The sequence below is a fragment of the Phacochoerus africanus genome, chromosome 14, assembly GCF_016906955.1.
Source record: "Phacochoerus africanus isolate WHEZ1 chromosome 14, ROS_Pafr_v1, whole genome shotgun sequence".
Classification (NCBI taxonomy): domain Eukaryota; kingdom Metazoa; phylum Chordata; class Mammalia; order Artiodactyla; family Suidae; genus Phacochoerus; species Phacochoerus africanus.
The window spans coordinates 13,922,008-13,938,521 of record NC_062557.1 but is presented as its reverse complement, the minus strand read 5'-3'; the positions used below and the strand labels follow the sequence as shown (position 1 = coordinate 13,938,521).

General features: G+C 47.0%; 1 protein-coding gene across 4 annotated transcripts in view; it reads right to left on the bottom strand.

Annotated features, from left to right (window-relative positions):
- PITPNC1 (phosphatidylinositol transfer protein cytoplasmic 1) overlaps positions 1–16,514 on the bottom strand; it is a 274,382-nt gene that overhangs the window by 43,392 nt on the left and 214,476 nt on the right. For all 4 annotated transcript variants that reach the window (XM_047756868.1, XM_047756867.1, XM_047756865.1 and 1 more), the window contains exon 6: positions 9,409–9,504. In XM_047756868.1, coding sequence (XP_047612824.1) covers positions 9,409–9,504 — 96 coding nt within the window. The remainder of the gene's footprint in view (positions 1–9,408; positions 9,505–16,514) is intronic.

Below are 16,514 nucleotides of genomic sequence, written 5' to 3'. Positions count from 1 at the left end.
TTTGCTTTTTTGTCCTTACATACTTATGCCACATTGGAATTTTTTTTGCAAAGATCGTGAACTACTTTGCGAACAGACAAACAATAAAGACAAACACTGTTTAAAGACCCACTTCAGATTCTCCCACTCCTTTAAAGCCTGTCCTGACCACTTCTGTTTATGGAGCTGCCCTCTTCCTGATGCGTGTGGTGTGGTGGGAGCACAGGAGTTTTCAGGGAGAGAATCCCACGTGGTGAGAAGGCAGCTCTCCTGCGGCCCTGGGCTGTGCCATCGCATAGCCTGTGTCGTCAGACCTTATCCTCCCAACCAGATCACGGGCTTCTTAAAGGTGAGGGGGTCTTACTTCTCATTCTACTGCACAGACTACGTCCCCACCCAGTGTCTTGCAAGATGCCTTCACAATGAATAGGTTCTCAAAGATCAGAGGAATGGCAGAACTTCCCTCCAGCCTTTTTGGGATAATGGCTTCCTGGCCAGGCTGACTGGATCCCCACTCCCACACACAAAGGGAGCCACACCAGCCTCCCACTGGGCCGGAGACCCATCGCCTTTCTAGGGCCATCAATCTGGAGTTGATGAGAGTGTTATCCAGCTTGTGAAGGGGGCTGGCAGACAGGGAGAAAGCAAGGTGGTGTCCCAGGAGATGGAGCACTCAGGCTCTCCTGCACCTTCAGGAGCCTTGGTAATGACACTGCAGTCGCCATGCTGCTCTCCTCTTGGGATCCCTGGAGGCGTTTGGGTTGTCACCGAGGCTTCATCGGAAGCAGATAAGAGAACCTGCCGTGAAAAATGTTCTTCTCCCAGTGACTTTCCTTTTCATCTACTGTTCCGGCCACTTCCAGAGGCCACCGCCACGTGCCTCCCTATCTAATAGAGCCAAGGTGGTGGTGGAATGCTCAGGGCCCCGTGAGGCCGCTGGGGACCCTTCCGCTGGCCGTCTCCTTGCAGGCTTTCTGCCCCAGCTTTGGCGGTTATCACCAGGGAGCACTTTGGCCGTGAGGCTCCGCCCCGCACCAGTGGGGCGGCCAGTTCTTATGATCCCAGAGGCATCCAGCCCGGGTAAATTGGAACCCATCACAAAACAGCTGCGTTATTCTCAGAAAGAAACAGATGGACAGAGGGTAAAGGGGGGAAAAATGACAATAACAACACAGCAAACAAACTCCATGACATACCCCAGCAGGAGGCAGCTGTGTTAAATCTGGCCATTTGGAGATAATTGAAAATTTTTACCACCCTCTACGGCCAAGATAGAGACCAACATGAAAATATTTTTAATTTTGGGGAGCAGAGTGGTTTGGAGGAAGCACTTTGTACTGAAGGGTACGGCTACGTACGACAGTATTTACCCATCTCACCTCTCTGTTCCCTTTCTGGGGGCCCGTTGTACTTAGCAAACAGCATTTAATCTCGCACCCTTGACAGTTATTGGAAAAGTCAGATGTATCTCTGTTCCCTTTCTCTCCCTGAAGAGAGAATTCAGCAGATATTTAGATCTGTGTGGCCAGTAAACTGGCTGCCAAGGATTTCTTCGTCCAGGAAAGCTCGATAATCCAGGGGCCTGGCGGCCCAAAGCGTCCCCTTCGTTACCCAACTCAAAGGGAAGGCTCTAAATCAGACCCTGCCTGGGAACTCTCCTACATCCGCTTCTACCCACTTTTGGGGCACACAGCTTCTGGGACAGTCTCACGTTTGCCTCCATTGCTACGCGTGTTCAAAACATTGTAAATTTCCCTAATTTCTCCATTAGAATTATTATGCTCTATTTATCACTGGTAAAATGGAGACTTTTTTTTTAGGGCTGCACCTTCGGCATATGGAGGGTCCCAGGCTAGGGGCTGAATCAGAGATGTAGTTGCCCGCAGGATCCAAGCAACACAGGGTCCGAGCCATGTTCACCACAGATCATGGCAAGGCCAGCTTCTTAACCCACCAATCGAGGCCAGGGATCGAACCTGCGTCCTGGCACATGATAGGCACTTTTTTGGGGGAGGAGTCTTTTTAGGGCCACACTGAGGCATATGGAAGTTCCCAGGCTAGGGGTCCAATTGGAGCTGCAGCTGCTGGCCTACACCACAGCCACAGCAACACCAGATCTGAGCCACGTCTGTGACCTACGCTGCAGCTCACAGCAACGCCAGGACCTTAACCCACTGTTCGAGGCCAGGGATTGAACCTGCGTCCTCATGGACACTAGTCGGGTTTGTTACCACTGAGCCACGACGGGAACTCCAGTAGGCACTTTTACATTTTATCATTTATTTATAATTTTGGCTGTGGTGTTCAGTGACTTGCTGTGGGAATCTCAGCGTGGTTTCAGATGAAAGTGCTGAGTCCTAACCACTAGACCACCAGGGAGCTCCCAGTAGGCACTTAAATGTGCAAAAGAAAGAAATTAACGCATGAGTCTTGCTCCTAATAGGTTTTACTTAATTTCCTATCTTTGGATTGTTCTACAGCAGAGTCTTTCGACTTTGCCATGACTGGACAGGCTGCATAACATTCTGAACTATAGGATGTTTAGAAGCATCTGGGCCTCTATGCATTAGCTGCCATATACAGCACACAACCCCCTGCCAGTGGTGACATTCAAAAATACCTCCAGACACTGCCAGTTGACCCTGGGGGGCAAAATTGGTCCTAGCTGAAAACCACCCATCTATAGACTCCTCTTTGCTTTACATAAATCAATGAAGATTTAAAAACAAAAAAGGCACAAAACATCTACTTCTGAACTTCCTCTGTCAGAAAATGACATTTCTACTCAAGGCGTGTCTGGCCATTTAGAAGCTGCCTATGCCTCCACATGTGCATCTCTGGGGGAGAGCTGCAGGGGGGCAGCACCTAGGAAGCCACTAGAGATGCCATTTTCTCTGGCCACTCTGGCCTTAACAGAAGCTGAACCTTATAAACAGTTACAGTGAATCCAAGAGGAAGAGTGTGAGACTTGAGCCAACATCCAAAGCCTCTGAGTTAGGTCCCTGAGCCGACTTTTGGCAGTTGTCTAGGCTGGAACAGTCCTGGAGGCTGAGTGTTGAGATTTGTTCCTGCATCCCAAAGAGCCAACTCAGCTCTGCAGGTCTGGGCTCACTGCCTGTGTCCCCAAGGGCAGGCGGCGACTATGACCCCGAACTCCTCATTCCTGGGCTGAGATCTTCACCTTGAAATTTTGGCAGAGCATCAGAGGAATGGAAATCTTGGCAGAGGAAAGAACCCACGTATCAATCACATTACAAGTGCAACCTGCTCAGACTCTGACTTCACTCGTCTTTGCTGCTGGGGTGGTGCAAATGTGACTTGGTGCAAAGAGTTTTACGACTCTGATGGGGGCCAGGGCTGGATGAGACTCATGGAGATGCTCTCAGTGCCTGAGAACACTGATTTTTTTAAATTAAAAAAAATTTTTTTTTTTTTTTAAATAGGGCCGCACTCGTGCAATATGGAGGGTCCCAGGCTAGGGGTCTCATTGGAGCTACAGCTGCCAGCCTACGCCACCACCACAGCAACGCAGGATCTGAGCCGCATCTGTGACCTACACCACAGTTCATGGCAATGCTGGATCCTTAACCCACTGAGTGAGGCCAGGGATGGAACCTGCATCCTCAAAGATACAAGTCGGGCTCCTTTCTGCTGCACCCCAACGGGAACCTGACACTGATTTTTTTGGTTTTCGTTTTTGTTTTGTTTTGTTTTGTTTTTTGTAGGTTTTAAGGCCATACCTTTGGCATATGGAAGTTTCCAGGCTAGGAGTCAAATCAGAGCTGCAACTGCCGACCTACACTATAGCTTCAGCAACACAGGATCCAAACTGCAGCTGTGACTTACACTGCAGCTTGAGGCAACACCAGATCCTGCTGAGCAAGGCCAGGGATTGAACCCGCATCCTCACAGGGACAATGTCAGGTTCTTAACCCGCTGAGCCACCATGGGAACTCCAATGATTTAAAAAAGAAAAAGTGCTGCCCTACAGAGTCTTGCCATAGGTAGGAGAGCAAAACTTGAGACTGAGAGGCTCTTGGGAGCTGCAACTCATGCCCCTGACATGGTTGGGAAATGGTGGCGCTGCACAATGAGAATAAAAAGAGCCCCGGGCTGGGCTATCAGCTGACTCTGAGTTTCCAGCATCCTTCTGAAACTCTGGTTAGTGGGAGCACAAGGGCCACGAGGCAGAGGGCACCCAATGGAAAATTTCCAGCTCTGGTTACCTTAATGAGAGAGGCATTCTTGTCTCTCATGTGATTTGGAGGTTTCTAGGGACAAATGGAAAAAGAACAGAAAGCACTTCCATCCCCTGCTTGGCCTGGATGGTGTGTGCGTGTGAGACGGGCGCTGAGGGGTGACCCAGATAACGCTGGTCTGAACGCACAGGCTTCAAGACTCTCAGAACAGATGGAGCCCACCAGCATTTCGGCTTTCTCCGCAGAAAATGTGTTCCTATTTACCACGCTGACATTGTCAACTAACAAAGCTGGACTGGAAGAAAAAGCCCATAAAGCTGTAGGCCTCGGATGAAAAAAAAAAATAAGGAACTCGGATTCACAACTGTTAGCTTAACGGCAACAAACGCGTTTTCTTTGAGAGTGCTCGCTCTGAAATTGTCACTGTTAGAAGGAAAAAATAAAAGCCTGTGGTTTTCGCTCATTCATTTAACCACCACTTTGTGAGTGGCTGCTGTGTGCTGGTGCTGTCCTAGCTGCTGGGGTATGGTGATAAAGGGAGTTCCCTGGTGGCTCAGTGGGCTAAGGATCTGGTGTTGTCACTGCTGTAGCTCAGGTCACTGTTGTGGTGCGAGTTTGATCCCTGGCCTGGGAACTTCCATACGCTGCCGGTGTACCCCCCACCCCCCAAAAGAAAAAAGAAGACAGCTCTTTGCCTTCATGGAGCTTATGATATAGCTGTGAGCTGGCATGAGCTATCATGAGATCTAGAAGCCACAGATCAGAACTCCGCTGCAAATGGGTAGGGAGTGGGGTGCCCAGGAAAGCCCATAGAGAAGAAGACATATTTGAGCTGAACTCTAAAGAGGAAAGACTAGAAGCTTCCCAAGGGAGAGGCACAGAGGTGGGGAGGGCCAGAGAGGGGAGAAGGCAAAGGGCCATGCTAAGGGAAGGGGCTTCCTCCTGGCCAGGGCTTTTTGTTTTAATTTAATGTTACTGGAGTAAGTTGACTTGCAATGCTGGAAGTGAGGGGTTTTAAGCAGAAAATGACAAGGGCAGATTCCGTTTCAATAGGAAACTCTTGTGGTCGGGAGGGTGGATGTAAATTATTAACAATGTGCGGAGGAGAAATTTATTTGGAAACAGTTTGCCTTCTGCATTGGTTGTTTCTCTCATTCTCGGCCCCTGGCTAATGACGCCCAACCAAAAGGGCCTAGGACGCTCCCTTCTCTCCCTTCTGGGGGTTCCCACTGCAGTCTGGATTCTGGAAGTTGAATGTGTGGTGGGGTTGGGTCACAAGGGAGTTCCACGGAACGTCTATTTCCTATGATTTTATTGCAAGCTCCCAATTATGCCTTTTCCTTTGTGGTCCAACTGCCAGGGCGAGGGAGAAAAAGTTCTACCTGTGATGCAGGCTGACGATCCTCTGGGAAGCAGTGCTTGACAGAGCCGAGTGCAGGGCTGAGCCCTCTGGGCCCCTTTCTTCCGCATCCACTAAGTGACCCTAAGACGCCAGGGGTGGTTCTGAGGGTGAGAAGTGAACTCAGACCTCCATTCATCGCCAAGGACCTTTTCTCCCAGGGCGGGATTTTCCAGTCTTGGCGCCTTGACATTTGAGGCTAGATAATTCTTTGTCGTGAGGGGCTGTCCTCTTCATGACAGCATGCAGCTGGTGGCTGGTAGCACCCCCAAGCTGTGACAGCCAAAAATGTCTCCAGACTTTGTAAGCATCCTTGTGAGGCAAGACGGCCCCCAGCTGAGAACCACTGCTCTTAGACAGTTTTCCAGTCTCATTTTGCTCCATCCATCTCTAAGCAGCATTAAGCACAACCAGTCATTCTCGTCTCTTGACCCGTGCACTCCTCGGTGTGTTCCCCTTGTTTTCCTTCTCACTCTCTGGCCAGTTCTTTGCAGATTCCCTGACCTTCCTTCCTGATCTTCCGAACCCCTTTCCCGCCCTTTGGCGTTTGCACCCAAACCCCTTTCCCATTACACTTGATGCTTCTTCCCTTCCATTCTTCTGCAGGATTTTAAATTGTTCTATTTCTGAAATTTGTCTCCAGTCCAGATCTCTCATCAAAGCACCAGACTCATTTCTATCCGTTATAGATGCCTTGTTGGCACCACAAAATCCATCCTTCTTTTTCTAAAATCCATTGCTCATCTCATTCCCATCCCCTCATCTAACTGTTGTCCAAGCCATAAACCCTAAGGGCGTCTTCATTCTTCCTTTTCTCTCATCTTCATAGCCAGTCCATGACCAGTCCCTGTCAATTCCATCTACAATAGCTAAGCTCATCTGCTTCCAGCCCTCTAGTTCAAGCTACCATGTGACCTAAATAACCAATGATGCAGATACACTGAAGACCTCAGTGGCTTCCTGACTTCTACTCTGCTCCTGTCCAGTCCATTTTCCATCCAGAGCAATCGTTTTTTTCCTTTTCTTCTCGTTTTAAGGCTGCACCTACGGCATATGGAAGTTCCCAGGCTAGGGGCTGAATTGGAGCTGCAGTTGCCGGCCTACACCACAGCCACAGCAACGCTAGATCCAAGCTACACCACAGCTCGCAGCAACACTGAGCAAGGCCAGGGATGGAACTGCATCCTCATGGACACTAGTTGTGACTTAACCGCTGAGTCACAATGGGAACTTCTAGAGCAATCTTTTAATAGCACAAATCAGATCATACGATGTCCAGCTTTAACTTCTTCAAAGGCATTCTACTGCACTTGAATAAAAATCTAAGCATCTTAACGCCTCCCCAACCTCCTTTCTTCTCCCCCAGCTCTCTCATGTCATGGTCCCCAGCATGTCATTCTTCCTGAGCATCTTCCCCGATCCCATCCCCTTGAGTTCAGTTTCTCTGTCATCGTCTCTCCTTGCAGGCTTCCTTAGGGTGCGTGTGACTTTTAACTCCATATGTACTCATGTGATTTTTTTCTTTTTTCTTTACTGTTTGTCTCCTTTGCTAGATTGGAAGGGATCCTGGGGGAAGAGACCCTCAGTGTCTCTTCGCCTCACTCCACACCCTTATCTAAATACTGTCTGTGATTCCCAGGGAGTATCAGTACATATTTACAGGATGAATGACTCTTCACTTCTCATTTTCTTGGTCAGACTGCATCCAGAAAAGAATACTTTATGACCCAAAAAATGAATGACTGTGAAGCATGAGAAAATACTCCTCGAATATCTGTGTGAATGAGGAAAAGCTTTCCAGTGGTGGTTCTTGGGAGCACAAAGCACAGGGAGATGAGTCAGGCACCCCTTGAGTAGAAATGAGACCTGACTGATTTGGTCATTAGTGTTCCATGTCCATCCTAAGACTTTCCACCAGATCAGGAGGGAACTCCCTGAGTGCCAGGCAGGACCACATCGAAGCCATCTAAGAGGAAGAGCTCAAACATGGCCTTCCAGAAGGCTTGAGCTCTCAAAGAGACCAGATCATTTAGGTAAGCTAGCAGCACCCCCTACCCCCAGGCCCAAGGAGCCATGGAAGTGATGGGGCAGCAGCTTCATCCAATGCATTGCCTAAGGCTCTGCACATTACTGAAGCCCCATAAGTACTGGTGCCCTTGATATGAAACCACAGAAGCAGCTCTTCTGTAGAGTGAGACAAGGGGAGGACACATTTCTCCTTGAGCGTCTTCGCAGTTATGCAGGGAGCATTTCACTTTGTTTGGGTTTGGTGTTTTGTTTTGTTTTGTTTTTGCTTTTTAGGGCAGCACCTAGGGCATATGGAAGTTCCCAGGCTGGGGGTCGAATCGGAGCTACAGCTGCCGGCCTACACCACAGCCTACACCACAGCCACCGGGCTACACCATAGCCACAGCAATGCTGGATCTGAGCCGCGTCTGCGACCTACACCGCAACTCAAGGCAACACCAGATTCTCAACCCACTGAGCAAGGCCAGGGATCGAACATGCGTCCTTATGGATACTAATTGGGCTCATAACCTGCTGACCTACAATGGAACCTTCCTGGGTTTGTTTTATTTTTGGCCACACTTGCAGCATGCACAAGTTCTGGGGCCAGTGAGCAAACCACAGCAATGACAATGCCAGATCCTTAATCTGCTAAACCACCAGGGAACGCCTCACTTTTTTTTTTTCTGAAAACTCACGGGTGTGGTTGGCTGCAGAGCATAATGTAAACTGATGATGTTCAAAAGCTCAGACTTTGGGTCACACTGAATGTAATTCACATCAGCCTCTCCGGGTCTTTGAAGGGACGGCAGCTGCAGAGCACACGCCTGCAAATCTGAAGCTAAGCGTTGGGTTAGAGTTCGATATCCAAATGAATCCTAAAATACGGAGGCAAGAAAATCTGAACCACGTTGGGAGCGCAGTTCGTGTCATGGTAGAATTCATGTTTTACCAGGTTTATTTATTACGTCTTAAAACAGCCTGAATGATTCAAAGGGAAGAGTTTCAAGGTCCGTGCGTTACAGCTCAAGGACAAGACTGGGGCCCTGAGTCCAAACATATTGTGATTGGCTGCGTGTTGCCAAACAACCGAAATAGCCCAGCATCTGTTGTCGTTTGCAGGGCCGGGACGTTATTTACAAGGGGGCCACCCAAGTTCTGCCAGCAGCCATTAATAAGACACTAACGGGATATAAATGGGTACTCACGCTAAGGGTAAAATAAAAAGGTCGCGCTGAGGCAAACAGCGGATTCTTATAGATGGAAGCCACAGAGAAAGAGACTTCCCCTTAAGTTTGCTCTCAGTCAAGATGAAAAGAGAAGGGGGCTTTATGGTCTCGAGAGAAAAGTTCTGTGAAGAGATGAGCTGTCCAAGTCTTCAATATCCACTCAGAGGGGATCAACGGATCATTTGCTCTGTGTTAGACCCCAAAGACACAAATAAAACATCGCCCCCGCCGAGGGGGAGACAGGTTGGGCCCAGGCCTGGCCAAACAGGAAGCCAGAGGTGGCCACTGTGTTTTAGAGGCCAGTATTGTTGCGTGGTTCAGCCCTGTGTATATTCTGCTGCCCAGAATGATGGCAGAGCTGGGGAGACAGGAAGACTAAATTGAAATTGAGTGGCAGCCAGGGTTAACGATGGGCCCCAAGAAGTAGGGACTCCATTTTGAGACTTGCAGTAAAGAAAACACCAAGATGTGAAAGCAAATTGAATCAACACAAAGATAGATAGGAGTGTCCCGGGTCAGGGAGAACTTAATCAGTGTTTGATGAATGAATGACTGACTGACTCTCTTCCACATGTCACCCCATCCATTTGCTCACCTCAGATTCCTTGTAGTAACGTTCTGGAATTTCATCGCAGGCAATGTCGATAAAGCAAACTTCTCTCTCCAGGTCTTTGGCTTCATTGTCAAAAATCTGAAAGAGCAGAGCGACAACATCAAAGGTTAGTGATAGCAGGTGAGATCTTCAAGGTGCCTGTGGGTTGACCCAGTCGTGCCTGGGGTGGAAGAATGTCCCACAGAGCGTCTTCACGTGGCTCCGTGCCCCTGGCGAGTGCTTTCTGCTGCCTCAGAATGTGCAAGAGTCACGAAAGGCTTTTTATTCATCGCTTGCATTTTGTCACATCAGAGGCAGGTGTAGCATCAATCACCGCTCGGTGAGGGGAGGAAGAAAAAGCAGGCTGTTTTTAGAAGTTCAAGAGTGAAGACATAAATCTCTTCCAAAAGTCTCTTCCAAAAATGAAGTCTGCTGATTTTTTGGCAGTTCATCTGAGCAGGGGGAGGAAGAGGCTAGACAGGGTCTGGCTAGATATGAGACAAAAAGCAGTACTATGGCCTGAGATATAGAGAAGAAAAATGTGGGGTTTTTTTTTTTTTTTCATTAAAATGTTTACCTACATTTAATTTTGGAAAGAATACACGTTCATCACAGAAAATACAGATCAACAAAAAGAAGAAAATAAAGGCCTTCCACAGTCTCGTTACCCAGTGTATTATTCTTGATCATTTAAGAGCGTGACTTCCTTGGTACACGTAAGTGTTAGGATGGTACCAACATGCCTTCCTGCCCATCTACGCCAGGTTCCAGAATGTCCATCAATTTGTGAAGAAATATGTAAGACAGTCACAAATATAGATATATATTTTGGTGGAAAGATTAAGTTCCTCTATTTTTTGCCATTGCCATTTTTCTTTCTTTCTTTCTTTCTTTCTTTTTTTTTTTTTTTGCTTTTTAGGGATGCACCTGCGGCATATGGAAGTTCTCAGGCTAGGGGGCGAATTGGAGCTACAACTGCTGGCCTACACCACAGCCACAGCAACGCCAGATCCAAGCCACGACCTATACCACAGCTCACGGCAACACTGGATCCTTAACCCACTGAGCGAGGCCAGGTATCGAACCTACAACCTCATGGTTCCTAGTCGGATTCGTTTCCGCTGCTCCATGATGGGAACTCATGCCATTTTTTTTCCCTTTATATGGCCACACCTGTGGCATATGGAAGTTCCTAGGCTACGGGTTGAATTGGAGCTGCAGATGCAGGCCTGCGTCACAGCCACAGCAATATCAGATCCAAGCTGCATCTGCAACCAATGCCTCAGCTTGTGGCAATACCAGATCCTTAACCCATTGAGTGAGGCCAGGGATTGAACCCATATTCTCATGGACGCTATGTCAGGTTCATAACCCAGTGAGCCACAACAGGAACTCTCCCACTGCCATTTTCTCTCATCTGAAGGGATGATCTTCCCAGCCCTTCTGAAGGATGGTAAACAGATTAGTTTGCAAAATCACTTCATCCTTAACTAAAGTCTTAACTGTATTCCTGTCTCATTGTTTAGCTAATTCCTACAGGGGCATCATCCACTAACGCTAAGCAAATCTGACTCTCCAGGAGAGAATGAAGTATTTTGGAAGAACCGGGTGGTGGATGCCTAAGAACATTGTCTTGACACAAATTTGGTGCCTGCTAATAACACAATCTCCCACTGGAGAGCATCTGCAGCTCTTTACACGCTATACTCTCCTTGGTTGGCTTCTCAAGCTGAAATGATTAGTTCCTTCCAAACGCTTTCTGGGTGATACTTGTGCTGGTAACTTGTGCTTTGTCACCTATTTTCTTCTAAAACAGATTGGAGGCTGGACTTGAGATTTGTTCAAGGCGATGAATTCCGTAGTCTGAACTGATGTGATCACTGCATTTTCTTTATTTTTTATCTTTTTAGGGCTGCACCTGCGGCACATGGACGTTCTCAGGCTAGGGGTCAAATCAGAGTTGTAGCTGCTGGCCTACACCACAGCAACGCAGGATCCAGGCCGCGTCTGTGACCCATACCACAGCTCACGGCAATGCTGGATCCTTAACCCACTCAGGGAGGCCAGGGATCGAATTGTGTCCTCATGGATGCTAGTCAGATTCGTTTTCTTTAAAGGCAGAGAAAGACTGATTCCTGGATCAGCTCTGATTCCTTCCATGGTCACCTGAGGTCAAGTGCTTGGGGACACTCCCAAGGTGTTGGGGACAGATGGCTAGATTGCTTTGAAATGAAATGTAGAGATGGTGGGAAAACAAGTTCAAGTTTGAAGAAATACATTGTGAGATGCAATACTGGATCTCAGGTTGTTTAAGGGTTTCTCTCTCTCTTTCTTCCTTTTCACGTGAGTCTCTTTTAAGCATGTGCAAAGGAAGACATGTGCCTCATTAAGAAAACAAAACAGAACAGAACACCCCAGAGGGACATGAGCTGCAAGAGAGTAAATTACAAGAGAAGTTAGAGAGGTTTGACATTTATTAGTGGTAAAATTTATGGGACTAAAAGAAGGGGAAAATAAACAGGAGGGGTTAAGGGAGTGACTGACAGATTAGGTGGCTTCTCCTAATTTAATTCAAATACTTTTGGATCACCCATTATCACATTATTACATTATTGCCCTTCTGCTCCAAATTCACCCTTTAGTCTCTGCTCTGAGATAACAGACTGGACCCTGTAAGCCCTTCTCCTTGACAGGGAGGATGACACTAGGCCATGTGTGTTTCTGGGATCCCACAGAAAGAAGAGGGCTTCTCCTCCTGATTTGGTTCTTACTCCTCCTGCAGAATCTGTCAGTGGTAGGAGACATTCAGTGGTGCTCTGGCCCAGCTGTGTGCCCAGCATGCACAGTTGCTTGGTGACCTTGGAGTCCTGGCCTTGACCGTGGCCCTCCTGATGTAGGCACCAGGTGCTCCAGACATTTGAACAGGGAGAGTGTAATATAAGGAATTATTATATGGCATCCTGACTCTATATACCTGCCCACCAGTCTCATCTCACCCGTACCTGGAGGGCTGTTTTCTGCTGCCCAGCAACTGTAGACCAGTTCTGGTCCAGGAAACCTAACAAAATTCTCTGCCATCCAGTGGGCTATGACCACAACTTCTGCAAGGAAGTCAGAGCTCCAGCCATGGGGGTGGACCCTTTCCAAGTTTGTTCTTCCTTGTGTCCACTCCCTCAGCCTGAGGTACCTTTTAGACTTCTCTTTACATCTTTATAATTATTCTTCCTATAAAAAATTAATAATTCCAGGCATTCTCATCGTGGCTCAGTTGTAATGAACCTGACTAGTATCTATGAGGATGTGGGTTCGATCCCTGGCCTTGCTCAGTGGGTTAAGGATCTGGCATTGCTGTGGCTGTGGTGTAGGCCAGCAGCTGCAGTTCCAGTTCAACACCTAGCCTGGGAACCTCCATATGCCGCAGGTGCAGCCATTAAAAAAAAAGGCAAAAAAAGTTACAATAATTCCTTATATTACACTCTCCCTGTTCAAATTATTGTGTGATCTATGCCTCCTGATTGGGGCCCAACTACTCATTGCACACAAGATCACGCCATTGGGGAGAAAAAAAAAAGTCAAAAAGGCAAAATGGAGTTCCTGTAGTGGTGCAGAGGAAACAAATCCGACTAGGAACCATGAGGTTGCAGGTTCAATCCCTGGCCTCGTCCAGTGGGTTAAGGGTCTGGCATTGCCGTGAGCTGTGGTGTAGGTCGAAGACGCATCTTGGATCCCGTGTTGCTGTGGCTGTGGTGCAGGACAGTGGCTACAGCTCCAATTAGACCCCTAGCCTGGGAACCTCCGTATGCCGCAGGTGTGGCTGTAAAAAAAAAAAAAAAAAAAAAAAGGACAAAATCTTGCCCCTGGCTTTAGAAGAAGGGCTGAGTTCCTGCCCTTAGGGAGTTATCATCTAGTGGGAGAGACAGACTGAGAAGCTATTCCCCCAAATACAAAGTGGAATAAAGTATCTGCTACAAAAGAAAGAACAGACTGTGAAGCTAGGCAGAGGAGCCATTCACACTGAGTCTACTACATGATCAGGATACTATTATTATTTCTAATTCTCAAATGAGAAAACCAAGGCTCAGAGAAGTAAAGGGTTTTGCCTGTGGTCACACAGCCAATCAGTAGAGAAGCTCAAATTCAGGGCAAGTCTCCAGGCTTCACAACCAGGCTCCTCCAGTGATAAAAGGCTGCCTCTTGGCACCCAACCGAGAAGATAAATATCAATCAAAAGATGCTTCCTATTTCCTTCCAGAGAGATGAAATTGGAATCTGGTTCTCCTCCTGCTACCTAAAAAAATCTATGTCCTGAAATAGCTGTTTTTAGGAACTCCCCAGTGACTTGGAGATTTTCTGCTGAGGCTGCAGTAGAATCTACTTAGGTAGCTTTCAGCTCCAACTTGGGACTCTAATAGGATACTTAATTCTCGAATTGAAGGCTGTGAAATACCAAGCACTTTTGGGGGTCAAGGTTTCAGGGTGGGGTTCACACCGTCTGAACAAAGCCACCAAAAAGTCATTTTGAGGACCTCAACATCCTCTTTAGGCTTGAGATTACAAAGAGTCTTAATTTCCAATAAATAATGACTCTCCCAATGAGTCGAGCCTTTAGGAAACGTTCATGGTGCTCCACATGTGCCTGCTGAATCACTGGAAGATATTAGCTTCTACTTTCTAAAGAAGAATCTACGGCAGGAATGTCGGTTACTAATTGATCTTGGATTCCTTTTAGGAGCCCAAGTTCTATTACTTTGGTGGTAAGTACCCTAATTTTCCACAATCCCCAGTGTAGGGTTCAATGTAGAGTGGGAACCTCGCAGAGTCCTGGCCGACAGGCCCTACATGAGGAATCAGGAGAGCTGAGTTTGAGTTCAGTTATCTACTTTGTGTAGCTTTGGGCAGGACTCTGCACCACGTTTGGGTGTCCCTATCTTTGTCTGCAGAATGAAAGGCGTCATCCAGATGGATGGGTAGCAGAGAGTTGCGAAATGTCCTGGGATTGCACCCCACATCTGAGGAGGTGCTTACTTTGTGGAGAGAGGGTTCGACCCCTTTCATCTGACTATCGGTGACATCTGTGGCCCTAGTGAGATGAGTGCAAGTGACTCTGATGACCACTGAAGTTCCTTCCAGTTAAAATGAGTGACTTCCAGGTCATGTCGGTCATGTTAGTCTCTTGCATCTCATTCTCTGGCTAATTCTTTCTCTACCTCTTCACCTCACATCCAGCCAACTTGAGGGGTGCACAGATGGGCTGCAGGAGGGAAACAGGAAGTGGCGGTGGTCATGATATAGTATAATCAGAGGCCACAGTGGGGATGAAAAAGCCTCATCTTCATGCTTAGTTTAGGGCATGATCCAGAATTAAGTCAACATTGTTAACAAACAGACAGAGGCTCAGCCAAGCCCCAAAGGAAAACAGCAAGAGTGACTATTCATTGGGGCTTCCCTAGAGGTGGAAGTGGTGGCAGCAGCTGCCAGAACTCTAGTCCAACCGCCAGCCCTTTGAGGTAGAGTAAGAGATCTGCTGAGATAGTTTAGGATGAGATGCATCTTAATGTTGACACATTAAGCCAAAGGTCCACCAGGATCTCACCTGACACAGGTACTGTGCTCCTTCATGCTCCTGGAAGCTGCTTAGACAGAATTTGTCCCTTTATGAGATGGGAGTTGGGTTTGGGAGTCAATTATGGTGCTTTCCCTATATCTCCTATAATAATATTTCCATCTGTGGTTATTTATCAGAGACATGCCCACCCACGAATCATCTGTAAAGGATTTCAGTGCCAATCTGACTCTCCTGACCTCCATCTCCCAACTAGGCAGTGAAAGCTCAATAAACAAACTCCTTTTAATATGAACTGCGCAATATTACAACGAGGAGGCAAATCTCCTGAGTAAATACTATCTTATAGATTCCAAATGAAAAGAGGGTAATTTTCCCTTTTTTGTAAAGCATTATGAACATCAAGAGTCTTTAAAATCTCCATGTCCTTTGACCTAGTAAACTTAAAAGCTTTGAGAATTCATCTTAAGAATTTCAAATAAAGGAAAAGCTTTATGTACAAAGATTTTCACTGCAACACTAGGGTAATGGCAAGGGAAAAGAGAGAGAGAGAGAGAGAAACAAACACCAGCTAAAATATTCCTGTATGGGAGAACAGCCAAGGAAATTATGATTAATTCATCTGATGAACTATTATGTGTCCATTAATAACCTCGGCCTTAAAGATTTTCCCAAAAGAGTAAACATGGGCTGGGTGGGGTGGAGAAGGGGACATGCCCCAGATTTAATACAGACAGATGCTGAGGCATGTGGGCATAACTCAGAAGGGAAAGGTACATTGATAAACATGAAATGTGTTTTAACTACACACTCTATTTCTTCCTAGACCACGGGTGTCTTTTAGATTTTATCATCTCTTGTTTTGCTTTTAGATGTTTCTAGATTTTTGTGATCTCTCTTGTGATAACCCAGCCAGGGAGGGTATTGTGTACAGCAGCTTTTCAGAAATCCACAATCCTGGGAATCATGGATTCCACGGCCCCTTTCTCTGTAACAGTAAGTTTTGTGGTTTAAGATCCAAGTTTAGATGGGAACTCTATGTACTTTGGGCACAATTTTTCCATAAACTCAAAACTGCTCTAAAAAATAAAGCTTATCATTAAAAAAAATTAAGGGGGGGGGAAGATCCAAGTTTAGTAGCTGTGTGGATTTTATCTTCCTGCCATCTGTCCAAGCTGCCAAGGAGGCAAGGTAGGGGTGGTTGATTAGTAGGGATTTTCAGAAAAATTTACCAGTTGCCTTGTTTTATGCTTCAAATGTAATGAAAGGGACAAAGAGTCCCAGCTAAGCTGCTGGTCTCCACTTACTTTATTTCTCTGTACTTGGGAGGTCTCGGAAGGAAGAACTTGAGTAAGACATACTAACAAAGAGTAGGTTCAGCAAGAAGGAACACTGGAAGCAGAATTCTTGTTTTCACAATGCTTTCATTTCAATGCTCTGGATCTATAAAGTGGCAGACTGGTTTTGTACAGGGCTGGGCATGCTGGTCCTGGTTAATACATTAGGCATAGGGGGTGAGAGTTGGCTCGTGGTTTATTGATTATTC